The sequence below is a fragment of the Zonotrichia albicollis genome, chromosome 7 (assembly GCF_047830755.1).
Source record: "Zonotrichia albicollis isolate bZonAlb1 chromosome 7, bZonAlb1.hap1, whole genome shotgun sequence".
In the NCBI taxonomy this organism is placed as follows: domain Eukaryota; kingdom Metazoa; phylum Chordata; class Aves; order Passeriformes; family Passerellidae; genus Zonotrichia; species Zonotrichia albicollis.
Genome location: NC_133825.1, coordinates 36,782,325 through 36,805,003, shown reverse-complemented (window position 1 = coordinate 36,805,003; position 22,679 = coordinate 36,782,325). Strand labels below are relative to the sequence as shown.

Genomic DNA, 22,679 nt, shown 5'->3' with positions numbered 1-22,679 from the left:
TGTTAATGGGCTGAGAGAGCAAACAGTCCAGTGCAGGCAGTGATAGCAGCTGCTCTTTGCCCTGGGCTGGGGGCAGGGACCGTCCCCCCTGCGTACATCTGCTTTGAGGCAATGCTGGGAACCTCAGCTGCACAGCCTGCCCTTCCCTGCAGCCTGCCCACCCTGTCCATGCCCTGTGTGCTCAGCAGCCATCACTGCATCACCCAGTGCTGCTTGCTTCCAGCCCGACGGTGGGCTGGGTTCATCCCACCCAGCCCGGAGATGGCACCATTAATGTGTAACTGCCGGGGAGCCCGATAAGATACAGCAGCCTCTTATCAGAGCAGCCTGGTAGCAGGAGGGAGGGTGATTGAGGCATCAGGCTGTCACGGCAGGAGTAAGATTGTCTGCAGATAAATGCTGATAGAAAATAGCTAATCCGTGATGGATGGGCTTGGGCAGGGTGTAATTGCCATGGGAGCTGGGCTGGGAAGGGCTGGTGAGGCCTGGGAGCACAGGCAGAGGGAGGCCGGGTGTGCAGGGCATGCAGGGTGTGCAGGGTGGAGCTGCCAGAGTGCCAATACTGCCAATACAACAACAGTGGTTGGTGTGCCATGTCCCTGGGCTGTTCCCGTGGCACTGCCAGCATTGTCCTGCTCTTGACCATGGACCAGCTCCTGGCTGTCAGCCTGCCCCATCCCACGGCCCAGACTGGCCTCTACACCCCCAGTTCCTCCCAGCAAGGTGTTGGGGGTGCTGAGCGCTCCGTGCCAGCTGGCATCACACCAGATGAAGGTGAGGGGGCTGGCGAGGCTGGGGCTGAGCAAGGGTCTCCCTGCCAGCTGCCCCAGGCCCTCCATCTGTCATGACGCCTTCATTAGAGCTCTGAGTGACCTCCTGGTCAGGGCTGCCCCACAAGAGCGGTGTCTGCCCCCCGTGGGGTGTCCTGGCAGCCTTACACGGAGCTGAGTCTGTGCCTCTGCTCTGGGGAGCTCCCTGCGTTGCTTCATTAACCCTTTCCCACCCAGGATGTCCCAGGCTGATCGGGGCTGTACCCCGGAGAAGGGGATGGACCCAAGACAGCTGTAGCTGGCACCCTTCCCTGTGTGTCTCATCTGCACAGGCTGCTCCAGTGCCCACATCTCCGTTCTGCAGCCATGCAGCTGTCCGGGAGATAGACACTTGCTCCTGTCACTCCAGAAAGCTGGCTGTGCCACCGCTTGTGTCACTGCCTGTGCCACCGTCACAGCAGCGAGTCCGGAAGCGGGGCCATGGGGGCTGCCCCCTCTGCGGTGGGGACCTCGGGGACGGCCAGCCAGGGTGACACAGTAAGAGCACATCACCTGGGGGCTCTCTCGATACTCCGGACCCTCCCTGGGGGGGACCCGTGCCTGGCTGTAGCACAGGCAGGTCCTGTAGCAGGCAAGCAGGAGGCTCCCCGGAAAGGAGCAGCTGAGCAGGGTCCCAGCCGCCTCCTTCCATCCTTGTGTCCCACCCACCTTTCTGCCGCAGCTTTGGGTGCTACCGACCTTGTTTCTGTCAGCAGAGATGCATCCCCGGGGGCTGGGTGGTGGGCTGAGTGGGCCCCTCCCGTCCTCCTCTTTCCCCATCCCCTCACCCTTCCTGTCCCAGTCTCGCACTGGTTCCTGGGCTGCACCCAGAGTGGAGCAGGGGCCTTTGGGAGAGGCCATGCCGAGTCCCAGGAGGGGCGGCACGCTGGCGCTGTCCCTGCGCAGCAGCTCCCAGGAGAGCAGCCCGGCCGGGGGCAATGCCGGGCTGGCAGCACGGCTCCGGGGGTGGTCCCGCCTGGCAGCGGCCGCGGGAGGCTGGGGCATGACCGGGGGCACGGCGGGGCCGAGGCTGCCCGGGGGATGCGGCACCGCCGGGCGGGTCAGCGCTCCATCGCCGTGCCCTTGCCCCGCGCCCACACACGCTCCCGCTGCCCGGCAGCCCCAGGAATGTGCTGGCAGCGCTCCCGGCCCAGCTGCGGAGCCCAGACTGCCCCGGCGCCCTCCCAGCCCCAGCCAGCCCCTCCCGGCCCTGCCCAGTTCCTGCCAGGCTGCACACAGACCCTCCCTGTTCGCGGCCGGACACCCCGATCCCGGCCCCCGGCGTTCGGTCCCACTCAGCAGGGCAGGGAGGGAGCATGTCGCATGTGCAGACCCTCTGAGGAGGGGTCCCTTTGCCTCACAGCGTGGCACCATGCATGGGGACCTGCTCTTCAGTGCTGTTTGTCCCTCCCCACCCCACCACAGCCCCATGCCCGGTGTGGGAGCAATCCTCGCACAGCCCCTGCTCCCAGCTGCCTCCTTTGCTAATGGCAGACCTTGGCACCTTGCTCTGAAACCACATCCTCCTCTGCTTGCCCGTGTGCAGGAGGATGCCGTGTCTCCCAGCCTGTGGACCCGGTGAGATGTGCTGGGGGGCTGCCCAAACCCTCTGTGGGGGCTCCCAGTGCAATGAGGGTCCTGGAACCACCCCTCACTTGGACAGAGCTGGGCTGCAGGTGCCACAGAGGGGTGTCCACGCTCAGGGTGCCCAGTCTGTAGGGTCAGCTGGTCCCAGTTTGGGGCACTCTCCATGTCCTGTGTGAAGGGGCAGGCTGGGGCATTTGGAGCTGTTTTCCAGAGGCTCACAGTGTGGGGGCCTTGTCCCCCTCCCTTTTCCCTCCCAGGTGCACACACCTGGGATCTCTCAGGAAAGGTTATCAGCTAATCACGCTGTGTTTGTGCCTCCCAAATGTCACCGTTGTCCTCGCTGGGACTGTGAGCTCATGCTCCTCACCATTACTGAAAGCACTTCCAGTGCTAGGAGAAGCAGCTGCCATGCCCTTCTGTGGCCCCTTTGAAGCAGAGCTGGAGCTGTTGACAGCTCTGACAGGCTGGAGAGGGGTTCAGCAGGCAGGGGGTGCAGGATGGAGCCACAGGGGTTGATCCCAGACTGGTTGCAGGGCTCCAGCTGTCCTCCACAGGCCTTGGTCATCCTGGCACTGCAGGGAGGGTGGAGATGCTGGGATGAGGTGCAGCACCATGCACCCAGAGACACCCAGGACACCCCTGGTCATGGGCTGGGAGTCAAGTGCAGGGCTTGGAGCAGGGGCACTGCTGGGCCATGCCTGCTGTGGTGTGGTGGGCACATTGCCTGCTGAGGGCTGGCCATAGAGTACCAAGTGTGCCCTGTGTCTGTCCCATGGGGCCAGGGCCTCTGGGAGGTGAGCCAGGGCCAGGGGCAAGAAGAGATCTGTGGGGTCTGTGCAAGACAAGTCAGAGCTGCCCAACCCCAGGTGCAAGGAAGGAGCCAGGCAGGGGAGTAAAGGCAGCTCTGGCATCAGCCATGCCTATCCCTGCTGCTGGGCAGCCTGAAAAATCCCCCCTTTGGGCCAAGCAGAAGTGTGAGAGCCCTGCCAGGACCCCTCACAGTGCAGTGGTCTAGGGAGGGCATCAGGGCCATGCTGGCCATTGAGGCTACCCTGCTGTCCCTGCTGCTCCCTCCTGGGCAGTGTGGCTGGCAGAAGGCAGCTCCCTGTGCTGGGGGATGTCCCACCAAAGGATGGGACATGCACATGCAGACAGCAGGTCCATGGCCTGTGAGGCACATGAACCAAAAGTTCTTTGCTTGGGCTGGGTTGGTGTAGCCAGAGGAGACAACCCTGGGGCAACACTACCGGATGTGGGGTGATGGGCAGAGCCTGGATGGCAGGGAGAGCATCCTCCCGCTGCTCCTGGCCCCTCACTGCAGCACAGGAGAGCAAACTCCATCTCCTGGCAGGCACAGCATTGCCATGGCAACCCGCAGGACTGCCAGGCGGGCAGGCCAGCACTGACGTGGCAGTGGCACGCAGCACAGGAAGGACATGGCAGGCAGGGGCTGGGGACATCTGGGGACAGGCTTAGGTGTGTGAGCACACTGCATGTGCACCTGGGTGGGCACCTGAGTGCATGCACGAGTGCCTGTGCTAATGTGCATGCACGTGTTTGGTGCATGGGAGGCTTCACACAGCACCCTCTCAAGGGTGCCCTTGGTTTTGTGGCACCATCGAGGCAGGGTGTGCCTCACTGCTCTGGAGAGTGGGCTGGCAGGGTTCCTCTGACCCTTGGGAGCAGCAGGTTTCCCCAAAAGCTGTGGAATCCATGGCTTTGTGCCTGTGGGGAAGATGAGCCCTCCAGCTGGGGTCCGTGACTGCATGGATCCTTTGGTGCCTTGGTCACAAACCCTGCCATGCTCCAACCACCCCCAGGCCTCCATTTGCCCTGCCCAAAGCCTGGGCTGGTGCTCAGAGCAGGGAGCAGGAGTCAGACAGAGCTACCTCTGTGCTGCAGACAGCTGGCTATGGCATGTTTGCTGTGTTAGCTGTATGTAAATTTTGTGTTATCTGTGTTAGCTGTGTGTACTGTGTGTTAGCTGTGTGTGTTAGCTGTGAGTTAGCTGTGTTAGCTGTGTGTAAGCTCTGTGTCAGCTGTGTTAGCTGTGTGTTAGCTGTGTGTGTTAGCTATGTTAGCTGTGTGTTAGCTGTGAGTTAGCTGTGAGTTAGCTGTGTTTTGGCAGTGTAAGCTCTGTGTCAGCTGTGTTAGCTGTGAGTTAGCTGTGTGTTAGCTGTGTTATCCGTGTTACCCATGTTCTGTGCCAGAGCAGATGTTCGGGCACGGCCCGGCGCTGCCCCCAGCACAGCCCAGGTGCCAGGGAAGGCTGGCAGCTCTCCTTCCCGCTGAGGGCCCTGTGCCCAGCTACTGCATCCCTCGCCCCACTGCAGCCCAGCTGGGAGCCCCCCTGCTTCGCCTCCCGGGAAAGCCTCTGTTCCCCCCGTTTGGCATTTCTCCGGCTCTAATTGAGCTGTCAATGGGCAGAGATAGCGGGGAATTCGTTAGCTCTGCTCTTTGATGTCTGCCCGCGCTCTCATCGCAGCACCAGCTGCAACTCCTTTGCAAACAAACAGCTTCAGATGAGGTCCCTTGGCACGGCGCTCTGCCAGTCCCACGGTGGGCTCCCCAAATCCCTGCCGGGCCATTCTCAAGGCCCCTCACACCCGCTGTTACCTCCGGCAGCCCCCTCGGCAGCCAGGCTTCCCCGCAGGGACCCCCAGCCGCATCCCGCAGATACCGGGCTGCGGCACTCGCCCTGCCGGACCCCCGGGACGCACAGCAGCCGCCCTCCCTCGCAGCCCCTCTGCGGAGCCAGCCCCAGGGCACCCGGTGTCGCCGTCCGCAGGGGCTCCGTGCCGGCGGCGGCAAGCGCCCATCCCCGGTGCCTCGGGGCGGGCCGCGGCGGACCGGGCGGCTGCGCACACGGGGCGGCCGGGCCCGCCTCCGCCCCTCGGCTCGGCAGCACCGCGGACAGCGCCCGGCCCCGCGCGGCTTCGCACGGCCCCGGAGACGGCGCCGCTGCGCTGCGGTCCCCCCGGCGCGGCACAGCCCGGCCCGGCGCCCGCCGCGCCATGGCCACGGAGGTGGGTGCGGGCGGAGCGGCGGGGGCGCCCCGGCGGCGGCACCCCCGGGCCGGGCTGCGGCGGAGCTCCCCGGGCCGCGCTGCTCCCCGGCTCCCCGCCGCCCTGCGCTGCCGGGGAGCGGCACAGACAGGGCTCGGTCCGCGTGGGGTGCGCTGCTGCGGGGGGACAGCGTGGGGCGGGAGTCCGTGGGGACAGCGGTGTGGGGCTGCGAGGGCTCTGTGGGAGCGGAAAGGCCGGTGAGGGGCCTGAAGGGCTGTGGGGTGCAGGGCGGCTGCAGGGCGCCTTTGGTGAAGGCTGGAGCGGGTCTGGGTTGGGCTGTGGGACGGGGGGCTCTCCTCCCACATGCCGTGGGTCAGACGCAGGACAGCCTCAGACGGTCTGTGGGGCACAGAGCAGGCAGTAGCCTCATGTCATCCAGAGGAAGCACGGGGATGGGCCTTGGTGCAACCTGGCGCCTCCATCCCCTTCTTCAGCCGCAAAAGCTGCCCCGCAGGCTGGAGCTCAGGGACTGGCACGGGCTCTCACACACTGTGGGGAGTCAGGGCTTAGCACCTGCTGCCGGGGCTGCCAATCCTTTTCACGTAGATGATGCCCCACTACAGCTTGCCCACCCACTGGGCCGCTGCTGCAGCCCCGCTGCCCAGTCCCTGCCCCTGCTCGGGAGCCTGGGAGCTGTTGGGTTGGCTGTGTCCTGGAGCACTGCTGAGGACACGGGGCTGTCCCCTTCCTGCTTGCTTGTGCGTGCAGGAACCACTGGGGTTGAGGCCAGACACCAGCCTGGGGCAACAGCACAAGCACTCACCGTCCTTCCTGTGGAGCAGGGGCTGCCACAGCATCCTCCCCTTGCCTCCATCCTCCCCTCGCTCCCTGCCTTGCACCTCCAGCGCCAGGCTGTGCTCATGGTGTGACACAGCCTGTGCCAGGGGCTCCCTGCAGCCCCTGACACCGGGTAATGGCTCTGCTCCCAGGCCTCCAGCCCTCCAGCAGGGATGCCCAGCTCCCCTGGCTGCAGGCCCCGTCTCACCCTCTGCCCTCAGGTGCACAGCCTGCAGGAGCTGCGGCGCAGCGCGTCCCTGGCCACCAAGGTCTTTGTGCAGCGGGATTACAGTGATGGGACCACGTGCCAGTTCCAGACAAAATTTCCCCCTGAGCTGGAGAGCCGGGTAGGGAGTCTGAGAGGTTGTCGGGGGGGGGAGGGGTGTGTTGCCCTATGGGGACTCAGTGGGAAGAAGGGTCTAAAGGTGTGCAGACTTAAGGGGTGTTGTATGGCCCTGGGCCAGACAGTGCTGCTGGGTGCATGCAGTCACAGCTGGCGGGGCTGGTGTGCAAGGGCTTTTGTGCTCATGGGGACTGGGAGGCTCTGCTGAAGGCTGCAGGTGCAGCAGGTCTTGGTATGGGTGGGAGATGGGCAGGGGCCTGCAAACTGAGGCATCAGCTGGGCAGGGAGGAGAGAGTTAAGCACTCTCCAAGACCCCCAGGAAAGGGGATAAGGTGGTGCAGAGAGTCAGTCCCTGGCCAGACTCCTCTTCACCCTGGTTTCTGTCCTAGATTGAGCGGCAACTTTTTGAGGAAACTGTGAAAACCCTAAATGGCTTCTACGCTGAGGCGGAGAAGATTGGGGGCAGCTCATACCTCGAGGGGTGTCTGGCCTGTGCCACTGCCTATTTCATCTTTCTCTGCATGGAGACGCATTATGAGAAGGTGCTGAGGTGCAGGGGAGGGTTCAGGGATGGGCACAGCTGGTAGTGGGCACAGGGATGGCTCAGGGGTGTCACAGGGAACATGGGACTGAGGCCAGAGTAGACAGCAATGCTGGCAGGCCCTGAGTGTCCCTCCCTGTGCTGACAGGTCCTGAAGAAGATCTCCAAGTACATCCAGGACCAGAATGAGAAGATCTATGCGCCACGGGGGCTGCTGCTCACTGACCCCCTGGAGCGTGGCATGAGGGTCGTATCCTTTGGGCAGCGGGATGCTTGGGGGATGGCAAGGGTGAGGGGAGACTGGGCGTGGGTTCTGGGCAATTGGGCTGGCATATCTCACTGGTGTTCCTTAGCAGGGTCCAGATCGAGATCTCCATCTACGAGGATCGGTGCAGCAGCGGCAGCTCCAGCAGCGGCAGCTCCAGCAGCAGCAGCGGTGGAGGCGGGGCGGGGGGCCGGTGACTGGCCGGGAGTCCCTGCAGGGACTCGTACTGCCGGGACAGCGGCCTCTCCGAGCTGCGCAGGCTGCACTACCAGAGCACCCGCTTCTGAGCCCAGCGAGAGCAGCAGGGGGAGGCCGGGGCTACCGGGTGCGGCTGCCCACCCCCATCTGCTCCTTGTCCCCCGCAGTGGGTCTGCCCCTGCTCGGACCCACTGTGGGCAGGGCCTGCTGCTGGGGCATGCCCGGTGCTTCCCACTGAGCCAAACTGTTGCCAAGGGGCTCCTACAGCCCTCCACGTGCTTGGTGCTGCCGCCCCTGCCGCAAGCGAAAGGAGCTTGCCCTGCTAGGGGCAGTCCCAGCTGGCAGCGTCCCTGTTGCCAGGCGCTGGGAGCGGCAAAGCCTCAGGCAGCCCTAAGCAGGGGACGCACAACCCCGCACTCACAGGCACTGACAGCTCTTGCTGCGTCCCCTCCTGGGGGCAGCCTGCCCTTGGTGCTGTGGTGTGGCTCGGCTGCTGCTCGTGCACCCTTCAGGGGGCCTAGCAGAGCACTGGTGCCGCTTCTGCATGATGGGCCATGCATTCACCCCAGCTCTGTGCCACCCACTGCCCCATTGCTACTCTCCTGGCCCTTCCCCCATCTGGCACTACATCCTCTCCAGCAGCATCCTTCACTGCCAGGACACTGGGCACTTGCTTCTGCTCCCTGCACGACCTGCTGCCATCCCCAGCTGGACCCATGCATCTCTCCAGCCCAGGACCAGTGTCCAGGCCAGGGAGCTGCAGTGCTGGGCATGGTGCTGCCCCTGTGCCATGTGCCCTGGGCTCATTCATGGCCTGGCACAGCCGAGGCTGAGCTGTGGCATAGGTGAGGCAGGCTCCCTGCCCAGTCCTGGCAGAGTTTGCCTGTACCCAGCAGCCCCCTGCCTACTCTGCCCCATGACCTGCCCTAATGCAGGGAGGGTGCCCAGTGGGGCAGCTCCATAAGGACCCTTCCTCTCACACTGCTGAGTCCTCCCCTGCCCACGTGTCCTGCATGCATCTGCCACCAGTGCCCCAGTTCTCAGCCTGGCCTGTAAGAGGGGACCTCGAGGAGCGCCTGAGCCTGGCGGCAAGGTGTGGAGGTTTGTGGTCCAGGGTCAGATAGCAGGAAATAGGAGGGTCCATGTGACATCCAGCACTCCAAGGAGAAGAATTCCTATCTGGGAGCAGAGCTGAACTGAGCTTGCATTTCTCTCCTGGGAGCATGGAGGGAGGACCCTGCCCTGTGGGACTTCTTTTGGCTCAGTCATGATGTGTGTGTGGGGTGGCCCTGGCCTCAATGTTCCTGCTGGAGTCCCCCCACCCCTGCATGGAGACCTTCCTCAATAAACCCCACGCTTCTTCCCCCACTGCCTACCCTGCATCTTCTTGTGGTGGGGAGGTGAGCAGGACAATGCTGTGGGGGCACAGAATCAGGCTGGGTGTCTCTTTTCACACTGGGTTGGACAGAGCCCCACAAGGCTGAGCATGGGGGAAGGGAGGAGATGGAGAGGAGGGGGCAGTCGAGGGGAGCAGGGGGACAGGTAGCAGGCATGTGGGCCTGGCACACACAAGGAATACATGAAAAACAGGAAAGGGTTTATTCTATTGGCACTGGGTGCAACCAGCACAGTGCTGGGGGATAGTAGGGAACACCTAGCTGTGCCAGAGCAGGCTAATTGCGCCAGCAGCGTCCACCAGCACCCAGGGAGAAGCCATGGTGACAGTGGCAGTGGAAGGAGCCATAGCTGTTGTGGCAGATATGGTCACAGGGACCAGGCTGTGCCTGGCACTCATCTATGTCTGGGAAAGAAGGAGAAAAGGTCAGAGCTGTGCCAAGGGTTCAGGGACTGTGTGGCATGGGCAGGGCAAGGGATGGAGGAGGCATGAGGGGAGCAGCTCCAGGGCTGGGTGAATGTGGGACACAAGGGCAGGTGATCCTGTCACTGCTTGGTGCCAAGGCTGCTGGGTGGCAGATGTCCTTCCTCCACCAGCTCCTGCACAGCCACAGTCTGTCCATTCTGCCCCCCAGCAGTAGGGCTGTGAGCACACCTGGACACCCCATCATCTCTGCTGCCAGGGCAGCACCAGGTGGGCACTGCAGGTACTCACCTAGGCACTGGCTGGCAGCCGGATCGAGGGGACGGAAGCCTGGGTGGCAGAGGCAGCTGTGTGCCCCAGGGCTGTTGATGCACAGCTGGCTGCAGTTGTGCAAGCCCTGAGCACACTCGTCGATGTCTGGTGGGGTAAAGAGAGCAGTGTAGGGTTATAGCACGTAGGGGGGAAAAGCAGCCCTGTTGTTGAGGTGCAGGCAGGGCTGCTTGCTGCACCCCAGCCCCCTCAGAGCTGCACATTTTGCTGTAGTCCCAGTGCAGAGCTGGGCCAGGGGCACCACCACTCTCCAGCCAGGTCCCAGGGTGGGCAGCAGCACAAGCACAGCCCAGCCCTGCAGAGCTCAGCAGACCAGGTTAATAGATGGGATATAGTTTATTGGGGGATCTCTGGGAGACGGGCTGGAAGACTGTTGGGACTAAGCAGGGTCAGACTCCAAACAGTAGGGTCAATACGTTAAAAAACAGACCAGGAGGGTCCTGCCCCTGCAGGGCTGGGAAGAGCCTCCTCTGCCAGGGCTGGGAGGCGTTCCCATCACCGAGGAGCGGGCAGGCGAAGCACACACGTCGCAGGCCAAACCAGCAGGCACATGGTACGGTATCGGGGCGACAGAGCAAGGTACCAGCATGGCAGGAACAGCACTGGGGCAGGGGGTGGGCAGGGAAAGGGGCACTGCCAGGCTGCCCCAGGGCTGCTTTCCCAGAGATGGCACAGGACAGCCAGGTCTGTGCCCGTCCCACTGCAGGTCACCCACTATGTCCCAGCCGGCACTTCCAGGGTTCGACAAGGACAGAAAAAGAGAGACAGGCAGAGGCCGGCCCATCCTTCCACCAAGGCTGCTCTGGCGTGTTATGGGCAGGGCTTAAAGTGCATAGAGACAAAGGCAGAGTCCGAGGACTTGAGGGAGGAGGGCACTGCAGGGGAGCCCAGGCCAGCTCCCAGCAGAGGGATAGCCCCCAAAAAAGGCCACTTGAGCTGCACAGAGAAGAAGAGAAGGAACAAGAGAGAAAAAGAGAAAGAGAAGGGGAGTCAGTGGCAGTTCAGTGGGAGGCACAGACAAACAGACACAGAACCAGTGTGGAGGTGGCTGGGCTGCCGTCCGACAGGTTACAGGCTGTGACCTGGCCTTTGTCAGGGGTGCAACAGCATCCCAAGGTGGTGCTTTGGGACTGATGCCAGCTGGCATGGGGTTGGGGTGTCCCAGCTATCACTCACCCACGCAAGCTGTGCCATCCTCGTTTGGCTCAAAGCCCCGGCTGCAGCGCTTGTTGCTGCGACAGCGGTACCCGCCATAGGTGTTGATGCAGAGAGGCTTCTCCCGGGGACAGATGAAGGGGAACTCCTTGCACTCATTTGTGTCTGCAAGAGGGCCCTCAGTGTGAGATGTCTGGGCAGAGAGCTCGGGGCTGCCAGCCCCTCCAGTTCCCCCAGTACTGTGGCTGGTCACCCCAGTGGCAGCCATGCATAAGCCATATCTCTGCCCAGGAGGCTCCCAGCATGGCCACAGCCACCCTGCTGCACCTCTGCTGCCCCTCCCATTGCTCATGGCTGCAGCACACAGCCTGCCACATGCCAGCCATGCCTCCTGCCCTAGCACATTGCTCTCGCTGTTCCCTAGGACACCATTGTGCCCCTCTAGAGCTGTACAGGTGTCCCATTCCCAGGCCATGTGCCAGGCAGGCAGCTGTACCTGGCACAGAGCCATGTGGCAGGCAGCCACCTCCCAGTCTCAGTGTCCCCCATGGGGCTATGCTACAGCATCCTGGGTAAAGGCACACCTGTGCTTCAGCAGCCACTCACCTACACAGCGTCCATTCTCGTGCTGGGAGAATCCCTGCCCGCACTGCATTTGGGAAGAAGCAGAGACCACTGGGATGGGGAGGAATCACCCCTGGGCAGCCACTGAGCCAGCAGAGCCCAGCCTCTTTTTTCTTTCCCCAAAGTGTCACACCCTACACCCACACCTGGCCCTCACCTCCAGTGGGGCAGGCATGAGTGGCTCCTCCACATCCAGAGGGTAGGGGATCTCCAGGACAGAGTTTGTCTCACTGCTTGCCACAGCTCGTGACACCACGCGGCCATCTGGCCAAGTCACCTCCAGGCTGCTGGCTTCGTCACGCCCTGCAGGCGGGCAGCCCATCAAAGGGAGGGTCTCCAGGGTGGGCAGGGGCTGAAAGGAGGCCAGCGGGGTGGTAGGGATGGAGGGACAAAGTTCTCCCTTGCTCCCTGAGCCCAGCTCCAGGTGCTCATGCTGACAGCCCCTGCACATGGATGTTCTCTGAGGGGTGTACATGGGATGACCTTGCAGTAGGCAGAGACACCCCTGCAGGCTTGGCTGCACCAGGGGAGAGCTAAAGGGAAGGGAAAGCCCTGCTGCCTGGGCAAAGCAGCAGGCAGGGCATGGGGAAGGGGGCAGCTGCCCCTTGCAGCACAGCTGCAGTGGCTGGGCAGCCTGCCCCCAGCCTTACACAGAGCCCAGCATACCTAGGGTGACAGGCAGGGACGATTACTGCGCAGCAGGACACCGGGGCAGCAGACAAGGCCCCTGCCCTGGGGAGTGCCAGGGGAGGCTGGGGGGGAGGCAGCCCCTAGCTCACCCAGTCCGAAGTGTGCCACGGGCTCCATCTCGCAGAGGTAGCCGGAGCCACCGTCGATGATGCGCAGGTGGGCCCCGCTGCGCCGCGTGAACAGCACCACCTTGGCCCCCCGCGCAAACGCCCCGAAGCGCGTGCGGGGAATGACCCGCAGCCAGTTGTTATTGGTGCCCTGCAAAGGGTGACAGAGCAGAGAGATTGAGTTGGGAGGGATGGAAGGGATGGGTACAACACGAGGAGTCCCTGCTTGACTCACCTGGGTGCCCTTGAAGATGGAAATTGGCTGTGCCATGGACTCGCCATGGGATAGGATGAGGTCCAGCATCCCATCGCCATCAAAATCTGTTACTGCACCTCCTGCAAGGATGGAATCATGCTGTGTCTGAGGCCGGGCCTCATGTTCCCCAGCACTAGACCTTGCTGCTGCTGTGGCCTTCCACTGGCAATGGGAGTACTCCCAGCCACGTAGGGACAGAAAGGAAGATGGGGTGACATCAGTGCAGGAGTGTGGCTGGCAACCTCTAACGAGGTGCATTGGCACCCTGGGCAGTGGAGGGCACAGGCAGTGCCTGGGTGGCTGTGTGTCAAAGCGAGCTGCCTGACCTCTTCTCAAATGCAGAGGCTGGCTTTGAGCAGTGGACACCCAGGAAGGGGCACATCAAGAGTGCCTCTGGGGTACTGGAGGTGGCACTGTTGGCTGGGTGTGGTGGAGGGAGAAACCATGGGGCCATTCCTGGGTGATAGGAGCTCCAGCCTGCTGGTGGGGAGCAGGCACATAACTCAGCCAGGCATGTGGCATCCTGAGGCAAACAAGGTGCCAAGCAGTGCTGTGCCAGAGCGGGGTGTACCCACCAGTGCCCCGTCCCTCTGGCTCCAGTGCATCCCCTGGATTCAGCTCTTCCACAATGGGGTCTGAGTGTTCTCTGCGGATGAGCCTGCCAAGGACACACACAGGGTATGAATGCCAGCTCCTGCAGTCCTCAGAACCTTCCTGGACATGTCTGTCCCCTCCTGAAGAATCATGGTAGGGGTGACAGCCCTGATGGTTATAGGGTGTGGATGATGTGACTGTCCCCTGCCTGTTGGCATGTCCCCCCTCGAGGCAGAGGCAACAGGAGTTTCATGAGAGCTTCTGGATCTGAACTGCAGAGTAGCAACAGCATCTGTTGCATCCCTCTGGAACCTGGAGATGTCTCCAAAGGACTCCTTGCAAAACCCTTGCCCTCTACCCACCCATGGGTGCAAACATTGGGTAGACAACCAGTTCCCATCACCCTACACACGAGGCAAGGAGGTGCTACACAGAAGTAATAAGACTTGACCCCCGCAATTAACAGGAGCCATGAACAAGTTTCCACACAGCTGCTAATCAGCCGTGCTGGGGACCCCAGGGGCTGCTGCAGGCACGATCACAGTGGCTGGTAATGATGCCAGGAAGGGCTCAGTCACGACGCCTTTTATGAGCCGAGCTCGAGCCGTGGCACTGCTGGAGAGGAGCCCTGTGAGCCTGGCTGTGCTGCTCGGCTCCTAGCGCAGGGTGCGGGGTGCCCGGCCCCGCCGGCTCCTACCGGAACAGGCGGTTGGCGGAGGAGCCGCGGTAAGCGATGTTGTTGAAGAAAACCTCCAGCTCCTGATCGTTGTCGAAGTCGGCTGCGATGACGGTGCGGACCGGGGACGGCATGGAGAACTTGGGGGTGGCGATGTCCTGCATGGACACAGCCTGACAATAGGCACAGGAAGCACGACACCCGGGTCCTGCTTTGATGCTCCAGGTGCCCTCCTCTCTGTCAGGTGGGGTTCAGAGGGAACTCGGAGCGAAGGCAGCCCCGCTGGCCGAGTGGCTCCGTGGCAGAGCCGTCGGTGCGGGGCTCCGGCCCTCACCCGGAATCGGACGCGGCCGGGAGCCCCGCTCTGCAGGTAGAGGCGGTGCGGCCCGTTCCAGTTGCCATAGACGATGTCCACTCGGCCGTCCCGGTTGAAGTCAGCCAGCGCCACACCGCGTCCATGCTGGTAGGGGTCATCCAGCCCTGGGGAACCGCAAGGGGACAGGGGGAGACGGGAACCCCTCCCTGCCTCCTTGTCCCAGCACACCTCCCAGGATGTGCTCTATTGTCCCCAGACAGGTGCTCCACGCACAGGGTTACATCCCTGCTGCACTGATGGATGCCCCGATCATCTCAGCCACTGCAGTCAGCGGGGCTCTGGGTCCCCAGGCTGTCCCACCCCTGCCCTCATCCAGTGCAGGCAGAGCTACCCCTACCCTGAAGTCCCCAGGGTCTCCGTGTTCCCCCCAGCTTCCCCTACTCACCCACAGCAGCTGCCACGTCCCTGTACGTCCCGTCCCCCCGGTTGTGGAAGAGGAAATTTGGGCTGTTCTCGTTACCGCAGAATATGTCAGAGGCACTGTCACTCAGGATGGGGCCCACGGCCACCCCACGGCCGCCTGGGGACAGCAGCCCGGGGTGAGGGGACAGCTGCCCCACGGGAGTTTGCGCTCCCCATGTTACCTCAGTGTTGCCCACACGTTGGACCCAACCCCCCCACGACGCGTCCCCTCCACTCCCCCGCCGTGTCCCATTCTTGCCCACCTCCAATCCCTCTCATCAGGAGCTAATTGGGCCTGGCAGCCGCTCGTGTCACTCCCAACCCTAATCACTGCCATCGCCATGGTGACAACACTCCTAATTAGTGACAATTTACCGCTGGGGCACGCAGCAGTCCCCACGGTGGTGGGGCAGCATGGGGCGCAGGCGGGCTCGTTCCTCCCGACGCCTACGTTCCCAAACCCCGCTGGCTGCCCTGTGGATGCTGTGAGCTCGGGAGGGACTAGCCCCGGTGATGCTGGGCACAGGGGTCCTGCCAGGCGTGTATCCATGGTCCTGGTGCCTTTCACGGGCCGTGGGGCTGCCACTAGATGGGGCAGTCAGGCAGCCCAACGCGTGGCACGGACCTGGGGCTGCACTGCCCTGCCTCAGCCAGCTCTCCCGTTCGCCGTGCCCTGCAGCGCCCCGTGCCCTCCGCAGGGCCACAGCAGCCGGGTGTACCTGTGTACTTGCTGACGCCAGCCTGGGCAGCCACATCCACCAGCACCACGACACCGCGGGCAGGGTCACTGGCAGCCACATCCATCTCAATCAGGGCATGGGGGCCCACGTTGCCGCTGGCATAGTTGGCGATGTAGATGGAATACCTGCCGGAGCCCTGCAGCCGGCAGCACGGCCTCAGCACCCACCACCCACGGCTCATCGCCAGGTGACCACAGGGTGCCTGCTGTGAATGCTCTTATTGCTCCGTGGGGGCAGGCACTGCTGCTGTGTGCTGAGCGAGAGCTCTGCAAAGCCCACGGCAAAAAGCATCCCAGGAGCAGGGATGTGCCCCATTGCCTCCAGGAGCTGCCTGGTCACAGTGCTGGCATGGGGCACATTATCCTCCCTCCCAGCATCCCCGGAGTGCCAGGTCCTCCCGGTTTCCACCGCCCCCTTTGTCCCGTGCAGTAGCTGCACCCTGATTTAGCGATAATCATTTGGAAACAAACCGCTGGAGGAGGAGGACCAAGAAAGAGCAGGTGACAGGAACATAAATCACCTCGACAGGCACGTTTATCAGCTGGTGGCAACGGTGTGGACAGGCATCCACAGTCTCTAGAGCTGGGGCCGCTGGAGCCCTGACAGCCCAGGGGCAGCTGGGGGGGCACCCTTGGCCAGCAGGGGATGGGATGGGCAAGGGGAGCAGGGCCCAGGACTCCACTGAAGGGGCACTGGGAGTGGGAAGGGGGCAGAGATGCCTGCCCACAGAACCCTGCTTGCTCACCGTGCGGTCCACGCAGGCAACAGAGCGGCCGGCAAAGCGGCTGGCCACATCCCGGTTCACCTCGTCACTCAGGATGTCCTCCCAGCGCCCGTTGCGGAGCTTGAACAGCTTGTCTGTGTAGGTGGCCATGCCTGGGGAAGGGGTACAGGTCAGTGGGCTCCAGCACACCGCCTCCTCCTGAGGAGGGTGCTTTGTAGCAAGGGAGGTTGTGGAAAAGGTGCTCTTTTTCCAGAGCACCCCAAATATCTGCTGTCCCTGCAGCCCCCTACAGTGCAATGGGGCTGGGCTGCTGCTGCAAGAGCCCCATGACCCTTAAGGGCCACGGGGAGACACACAGAAGAATCAACTCATTAGGCTAAAATATGTCCCAATGAGGCACAGCTCTGTAGATCATCCCCAGGAAGGCAAAAAAAAAAAAAATTGAAAAAGAAATCGATTCAGTGGCAGGCACAGTCAGCGAGCTACACCATTTGTGACAGCAGCAATGGCAGATCCTGATTTAGGGACAGGTGTGCCAGCAGCCACTGCCAGCCCGGGTAATTAGGAGCACTGGGAAGACAGATCTGCTGCCTGGAGGTCAGGGACACAGGGCAGAGCTGGGCTGGAACACCAAGCCAGGGAGCCCTGGGGATTCCCAGTGCCAGTTTGGAGCATGTAAGTCTCGTTCCCATGACAGGCATGCCAGGAGCAGGGACAGCACTGGACTTGGTACAGCAGGCACAGGAGAGCCATGAGATCAAAGAGGACAACTGCTGCAGGGCACAGCTGGGATTTACAGTGTGGGGTCCCTGTGGCAGGACAGTCAAGGGGGCAGAAGGGAATTTTCTGTCCCACTTGGGGTGCCACAAAAAGGGCGATGGGCAGCTGGAAGTGCTGACTCGGTGGCTGGCTGGGCTCAGTGTCCCATCCGTGCCGCCATCAATCAATGGAGCCACTCAAGTGAGAAATTAACTCCAGCCCGCACACATCCCTCACACGCCGAAGGTCGCGGGCGGCCACGCCGGGGCTCCCCCTGTGCCTGGGGCCCGGCCGCCGGCAGGGCTCACCAGAAAAGGCATTGTTGGTGTTGAGGAAGTAGATCTCCTCGCGGCCGTCGCCGTCGATGTCACAGGCTGTCACGCCGATGGCGTTGCCCTGCCGGTCCCGCAGGGCATAGTACGGGGAGCCCCGCTCGTCCTCCGCCACGTTCACCAGCCGCCCCTGCGCCTTGTCGTACTTGAGCACCAGGTTGGGGCCGTTGTACCTGTGAGTGTAGGCAGGGTAGTGGCTTCCCAAGGACTGAGGATGGGATTAAAGCCCCTGTCTCACCCCTGGGGGGACACTGGGTGTGATACTGCATTTTCCCCATGATGGGAACGTCAGAGACTTGCATGGTCCATGGAGGCCAAGGACCCTGCCACGCACCCCATGTCTGGCAGCACAGTGGGGGTCAGGCAGACAGCAGTACAGGATGGGATGCAGGTCCCTGCTTGCAGAGCTTTCCCAGGGCAAGGAAACTGCCACACAAGGCAAATCCTCTCAGCACGGAGCATCCCACTGGCTCCTTGCCCGCTCCCGCCCAACACACCAGTAAACAAGTTATACAACGGACACCACGACTGCTTACAAAACTCCAGCTGCCCTCTTGACTCAGCACAGCTGGCAGTGGTTGCCCAGACCCCTCCAGGGTTCCAGTCCTGCCCAAGTTTTCCTGCCTCAGTGATGTTCAGAGCAGCATAAGGGCCAGACTCTGACTGCCTGCCACCATAGTGCCTCCATCTAGCTGGATGGGATCTGTGAGGTTAAAGGTGGGCACACTTGTGCATGCAAGCTTCTTTAGAGAGTGAGGATGGTGATGTGTACATGGATACCCTGCAGTAGCAGCTCACAGCAGTGCCAGCACACACACAGAGCCTACACCATGGCCCCTGCTCTTCCTGACCAGGGTTGGACCTGCTAGCAGCAGCTGCTCTGTGTCCAGCCCCGCTTGGGCACTGGCAGCACAGCACACGGCTCCCTGCTTGCCTGGCTCCTGCCGGCCCTTCCCAGCCATCACTCCAATAAAGGACTATAAAAAACCTCCAGCCAATTAACTGAATCTCCAGAGAGAGCTGAGTCCTGTCAGCAGAGCAGAGACGGCCTGGGGACACGCTGGCTGTGCACTGCAGGGTGGACCCTGGCTGCTGGGCAGCTGCCACCGCCCCACAGGGAAGGGACGATGGGGGCACTCACGTGGTTCTACACAGGCACTTGCTGGCATCAACACCCTCTGTGGGTGCACACACACACACAAGTTCACTGGTGGGTGCATGCAGACCTCAACCCACCCACCTGTGTGCATAAACCCCCCCAGCCAGCCACAAGACCACAGAGGAGAGCGGAATTCCTGTCCCCGCTGTCACTGAGGCCTTAGGGGTGCCCCACTCACCCTGCCACCACGATCTCGAAGTCACCGTCGGCATCCAGGTCAGTGACAGCCACACCGTAGTTGAGCTGGGTGGGGTTGCTGTCGTAGTCAGGCGGCAGGAGGCGGTGGGTGACAGCTGCAAACATGGGCTCGCTGCGCTGGGAGCCCTCGCTGAGCCAGGCCAGGGACAGCAGGCACAGCGCCAGCATCCTGGACACCTGGGAGAGACCTACAGCCCATCAGCTCAGGAAGGACTCTGCTCCACCATGCCCAAGCAGCCCACTGCCCTTGCAAGGGAGATGCTCTCTTTTCACCCCTTGCCATAGCACCCCAGCCTGCACCACACCACCTGTCCCTTGACCCTTGGGCACTGTCACTCTGGTGTCCCCATGCACAGACTGTCCTGGCACTGTTCACCCTTGGGACAAGATCACACTCTAGTGAGCTGGGGCTGAGGAGCAGCCCAGCCTTGGCAGCCCATCCTACCGGAGGGACTGGAGAGGGAGCAGGAGGGCTCTGGGGTGCTGACAAAGCTGGGCTCAGGCCCAGATCACTCTGCCCTAAGGCGCCACCGGCTTCCAAGGTCCTGGTAAGTCAAAATGTCAATCACTGCTCCCTTGGCAGGGTCAGAGGAAGAAGACATTCACTGGCCCAAGGAGTTTGTCTTCTGTCCCATTGGTGTTCCAGAGCTGGGGAAGTTCGCAGGGAAAACACAGGGATACTTTATCAGCTTATTCCCACCTGCCTCAGCTTCCCCATCCTGCAGGAAATGTTCCTCCCAGGGTCTCTGCAGGGTGAGCTCCTTCCAGCCTGGCCAGGGAAAGCTTCTGCACAGGGATGCAGCCATGAGGAGATGCTGGGAGGAACAGGAGACTGGGACGAGAGGCTCATTTAACCTCGACTGCGGAGGACAGCTTCTGCCAGCACTGCTGGCAAGGCTGCAGAGACTTTGGAGCTGGCTCTGACCTGGCTGTAGCACAGGTGATGAGCAAGGTGGTACTTAAGAGGGAAACCCCTCATCCCAGGCCTGGCAGTCACCTCCAGAGGGGAAGAGCCCAGAGATGAGCTGTGTGTCCCCAGGCTGTGAGCATGATCCCACATGCCTGCACTCCAGCTGGGAGAAAAAGCAGCCTGCTTTGCTCTTGCAAACCAGAAGGGTGGTTGGGGCACCTGGCCTGCAAGGGGACAATGCTGCATGTGACTGTGCCTGGGCAGGACCTCCCCAGGCAGGAACAGTCCCCGTGTCCAGGAGTGAATGATCCCCTGCCAGCTGACCCCTGTGCTGTTGGAGTCAGACAGCAAGCCCAGGAGTGGTGGCAGCTGGGTGGTACCCCATGTGCTCAGCTTGGAGAGGGTAAGGTGCCCAAGATTTAGACCCCAGCAGACCCAGCAGATTGTGGAAAACAGCCTGCTGCTGCTGCCTCCTCTGGTGATGGGAATGCCAGGCTCTCTTGGGGGCCAGGATTCCCATGCCATAACTAGCTTCCAGGCCCATACGGCTGGGCAGGAAGGAGCTGTTCTCCAGCTGCAGAGGAAACCTTAACCCTACTGCCCACAACACCCACAGTTCTGTATTCCATTGCTTCAGCAGCCTGCTCTCCTTTCCTCTCCAACCCCATCTGTAGCCTGCGCACAGCGTCCAAGGTAGATGTGTGTCCCCAGCTCTATCCTCGGGAGAGGAATGCTCCAATTCTCTTCCTGTGATGGCCCATTACCCTGCCATGCTGAATGGAGCTGCTCTTGAGGGGCAGGAGCCTGGATCCTTCCCCGGTGCAGGGGTCCCATTCAAGATACGTGATGGGGACAGGGTTCATTGGGTTGCTGAGGGATGGGAAAGTCCCTGAGTGTCACCCTGCAGACAGTGAAGGAGGGGCAGCCTTTGCCACAGCCCCACTCCAGGCTTACCAAAACGAGCACAGGGGAGAGCCACTGACATTGTGGACAGATGGGTGCAGGGGTGCCACATAAGCTCCTGGCCCTGCAGAGCAGTGCTGCGTCACTCCCAGGCACAGCCAGACGATGGGTGCTGTCCCCAGCTCATTGGCAGGGCCCCCTGTCTTTGCTCACTCCAGCTCCCACTCCTCAGAGCCTGGACTGCTACCAGGTGCCCCCCCTGCCTCATCCAGCTGCAGCTGAAATCCCTCCAAGCTGGATGGAGCTTTTCCAGTAGGAAACAATGCTCCTGATTAGAGACAAAAGGCTTTTCCCAGTGGATCCGGTGCTTGGTGCCATGGGGAAGGGATGTCCAGCCCAGAGCCAGGCCATTTTGGGAAGGGGAAGGGAGGCAGACTTAAGCTCTGCATGTCAGATGCAGAAGGGCCTCATCATTCCCAGCATGCTTTTGATAGAACCACAGTCTCAGCATGAAGCTTCACCTGGGGTTTGAGGCCATGGGACCCTGCCTGTATGCAGGGCAGACCTCAGTCTCTCTTGTTCCAGCAGAGTCACGTCCTGGCTTGTGTTGTGGCATCTGGCGGCAAGGTCACCCCAGGGGGTTTCTGCAGTATGGCTAGTGACACGAAGCCAAGGTGCCAAGCAGGGCAGAGCCACTGGGAGGGTGCCAAGGCACCCATGCAGGGTGAAGCCAGGCAGCCCAGGGAGAGGGTGCTGGCCCCAGGCAGAGATGAAGGTTCATCTGAGCCCATGCATTGCTATGGCTGACAGTGCCCAGGTGGGATGGGACTGGAAAGGGCCATGGGACAGGCAGGCGATTGGGCCCCAGACCGCTCACCACAAGTGGGGAGATGCTGTCCCCAGATGTCCTCACTGTGCACACATGGACATGCCCGAGCCTACATTATGGGGAAGGTGGGTGTGAGGTCCCTGTGCGGCCACCCCACCCCGCATGTCACCATGACATTGCTGCCCTGCTCACCACACACCCCAGTGATGTCACGCGCCACCACTGCAGCAATGTCCCGCTGTGGGCCGCAGTCACCTCCATGACATTTCTGGACATCATGCAGCAAGGGCATCACTGCACCCCAAATGCACCCCAAAGCAGTGACAACATGGTGACATCCCAGCACCTCATGCCACCATGCTGCATGTGCCCCACTAGCATCATATTCTCATTGCTAGCATTGCTAGGCTGCCACAGCTGTACCTGCCAGGGCAGGGGATAGGCAGGAGACGTCCCACAGACCCATCAGACCCCTCTTCCACAGCAGCTGGGCTGCCCAGAGTACCAGCAGTGCCCCTCCACAGCTCCTCAATGCCCAGCAGCCCAGACCCTGCAGTGCCTCTGCTCCAGGCAAAGCCCATGAGCCTGGGTCCTGCTGCGACGTCTGCTCGCTGCTGCGAGCCTGTCCCTCCTATGCAGGACTCCTCAGCGCTGGACCTGGCAGCCTGGGGCTCAGCCAGCAGCAGCCAATGCAGTGTGGAGATGAGCAGTCACCTTAGCCTCTAAGCTCGCCCCAGAGGGACACCAGGTCCTTGGGGGGCTCAGGCCCAGCAGCACACAGCCAGCCCCTTCCCACGCAGGCAGGTACACGGCTGGACCTCTCTGCCCACTGCCCCCCGCTCCTCCACGGGCTCGGCCACGACCAAGCACAAGTGCCGCTATAAAGAGGGGCTGTCCCTCGCTGCTCGCAGTGCTGCTGCTCCTGCCAGCGCTCTCCAGTCCCAGCACACACCGCCCATCCCTGTACAGCCTCTTGAGCACGGTTCTCCCCAGCCCAGCATCCTTCCATCCCCATCCCATCCTTCTTCCCGCTCCCTCCCGCCTCACTACCCCGCATCCCCGCCACGCCACGGGGACAGGCTACGCGCCCGCGGTCCCGCTCCGCCCTCCACCAACTTCTCCCCGGGCCGGTGACCGTGCCGGAGTTGACAGACGCCCCTCCCCGCCCCGGAGTCCCCGGGAAACTTCGCGGAGCAGCAAAACCACACGGCTACTCACGGGCCAGGGGGGCCGCCCGGCGCCCCCACGGCGGCGGGAGCGCATCCCGCACCGCCGCCTCGCCGCCCGGCGCGCCTCCGCCTCCGGTGCTCCGCTCCCGGCTCCCGACGGGCCCGGCCCGCCCGCGCGGCGCCTTAAGAACGGGCGGCGGCGGCGGCGGCGAGCGGGGCGGGGGCGCCACTGCCAATGGGGAGCGCGGGGTGGGGCCGCCCGCAGCCAGGTCCGGCCCCGCGGTGCTGCGGGGGGGCACGGCGAGCATCGCCCCGGGCACCGGTACTGGGAGGAGGGGGCGT

General features: G+C 62.6%; 2 protein-coding genes across 5 annotated transcripts; one reads left to right on the top strand and one right to left on the bottom strand.

Moving 5' to 3' along the window:
• The first annotated feature begins 5,083 nt into the window (after window positions 1-5,083).
• On the top strand, window positions 5,084-8,953 carry GOLGA7B (golgin A7 family member B). Of its 2 annotated transcripts, none has more exons than XM_074545075.1 (5): window positions 5,084-5,422; window positions 6,391-6,585; window positions 6,971-7,123; window positions 7,271-7,372; window positions 7,486-8,953. In XM_074545075.1, exons 1-5 carry the CDS (start codon window positions 5,411-5,413, stop codon window positions 7,582-7,584), a joined length of 561 nt encoding a protein of 186 aa, XP_074401176.1. In that variant the 5' UTR covers window positions 5,084-5,410; the 3' UTR covers window positions 7,585-8,953. The 2 variants fall into 2 exon arrangements, with proteins under 2 accessions (XP_074401176.1, XP_074401177.1); XM_074545076.1 differs by having other exon boundaries at window positions 5,114-5,422; window positions 6,460-6,585.
• Window positions 8,954-9,161: 208 nt separating this feature from the next.
• Window positions 9,162-22,605, bottom strand: CRTAC1 (cartilage acidic protein 1). Of its 3 annotated transcripts, none has more exons than XM_074545073.1 (16): window positions 22,387-22,605; window positions 18,507-18,714; window positions 17,146-17,342; window positions 16,100-16,230; window positions 15,334-15,490; window positions 14,598-14,732; window positions 14,171-14,316; window positions 13,858-13,994; window positions 13,142-13,224; window positions 12,546-12,646; window positions 12,293-12,461; window positions 11,671-11,816; window positions 11,496-11,538; window positions 10,911-11,054; window positions 9,696-9,821; window positions 9,162-9,386 (listed from the first exon to the last, which is right to left on the bottom strand). In XM_074545073.1, exons 2-16 carry the CDS (start codon window positions 18,692-18,694, stop codon window positions 9,259-9,261), a joined length of 2,031 nt encoding a protein of 676 aa, XP_074401174.1. In that variant the 5' UTR covers window positions 18,695-18,714; window positions 22,387-22,605; the 3' UTR covers window positions 9,162-9,258. The 3 variants fall into 3 exon arrangements, with proteins under 3 accessions (XP_074401174.1, XP_014131078.1, XP_005481242.1); XM_014275603.3 differs by having other exon boundaries at window positions 18,507-18,703; window positions 22,387-22,549; XM_005481185.4 differs by lacking the exons at window positions 9,162-9,386; window positions 9,696-9,821 and adding an exon at window positions 10,184-10,670 and having other exon boundaries at window positions 18,507-18,703; window positions 22,387-22,549.
• Window positions 22,606-22,679: the final 74 nt, after the last annotated feature.

Coding starts and splice junctions, on each gene's coding strand:
- CRTAC1 (XM_014275603.3), bottom strand. CDS start 22,431: ATGCGCTCCCGCCGCCGTGGGGGCGCCGGGCGGCCCCCCTGGCCC. Junction 18,704..22,386: donor CCGGGCGGCCCCCCTGGCCC/GTGAGTAGCCGT, acceptor GGTCTCTCCCAG/GTGTCCAGGATGCTGGCGCT. Junction 16,231..17,145: donor CACCAACAATGCCTTTTCTG/GTGAGCCCTGCC, acceptor CCCCTTCCCCAG/GCATGGCCACCTACACAGAC.
- GOLGA7B (XM_074545075.1), top strand. Junction 7,124..7,270: donor TGGAGACGCATTATGAGAAG/GTGCTGAGGTGC, acceptor CTGTGCTGACAG/GTCCTGAAGAAGATCTCCAA. Junction 7,373..7,485: donor TGGAGCGTGGCATGAGGGTC/GTATCCTTTGGG, acceptor AGCAGGGTCCAG/ATCGAGATCTCCATCTACGA.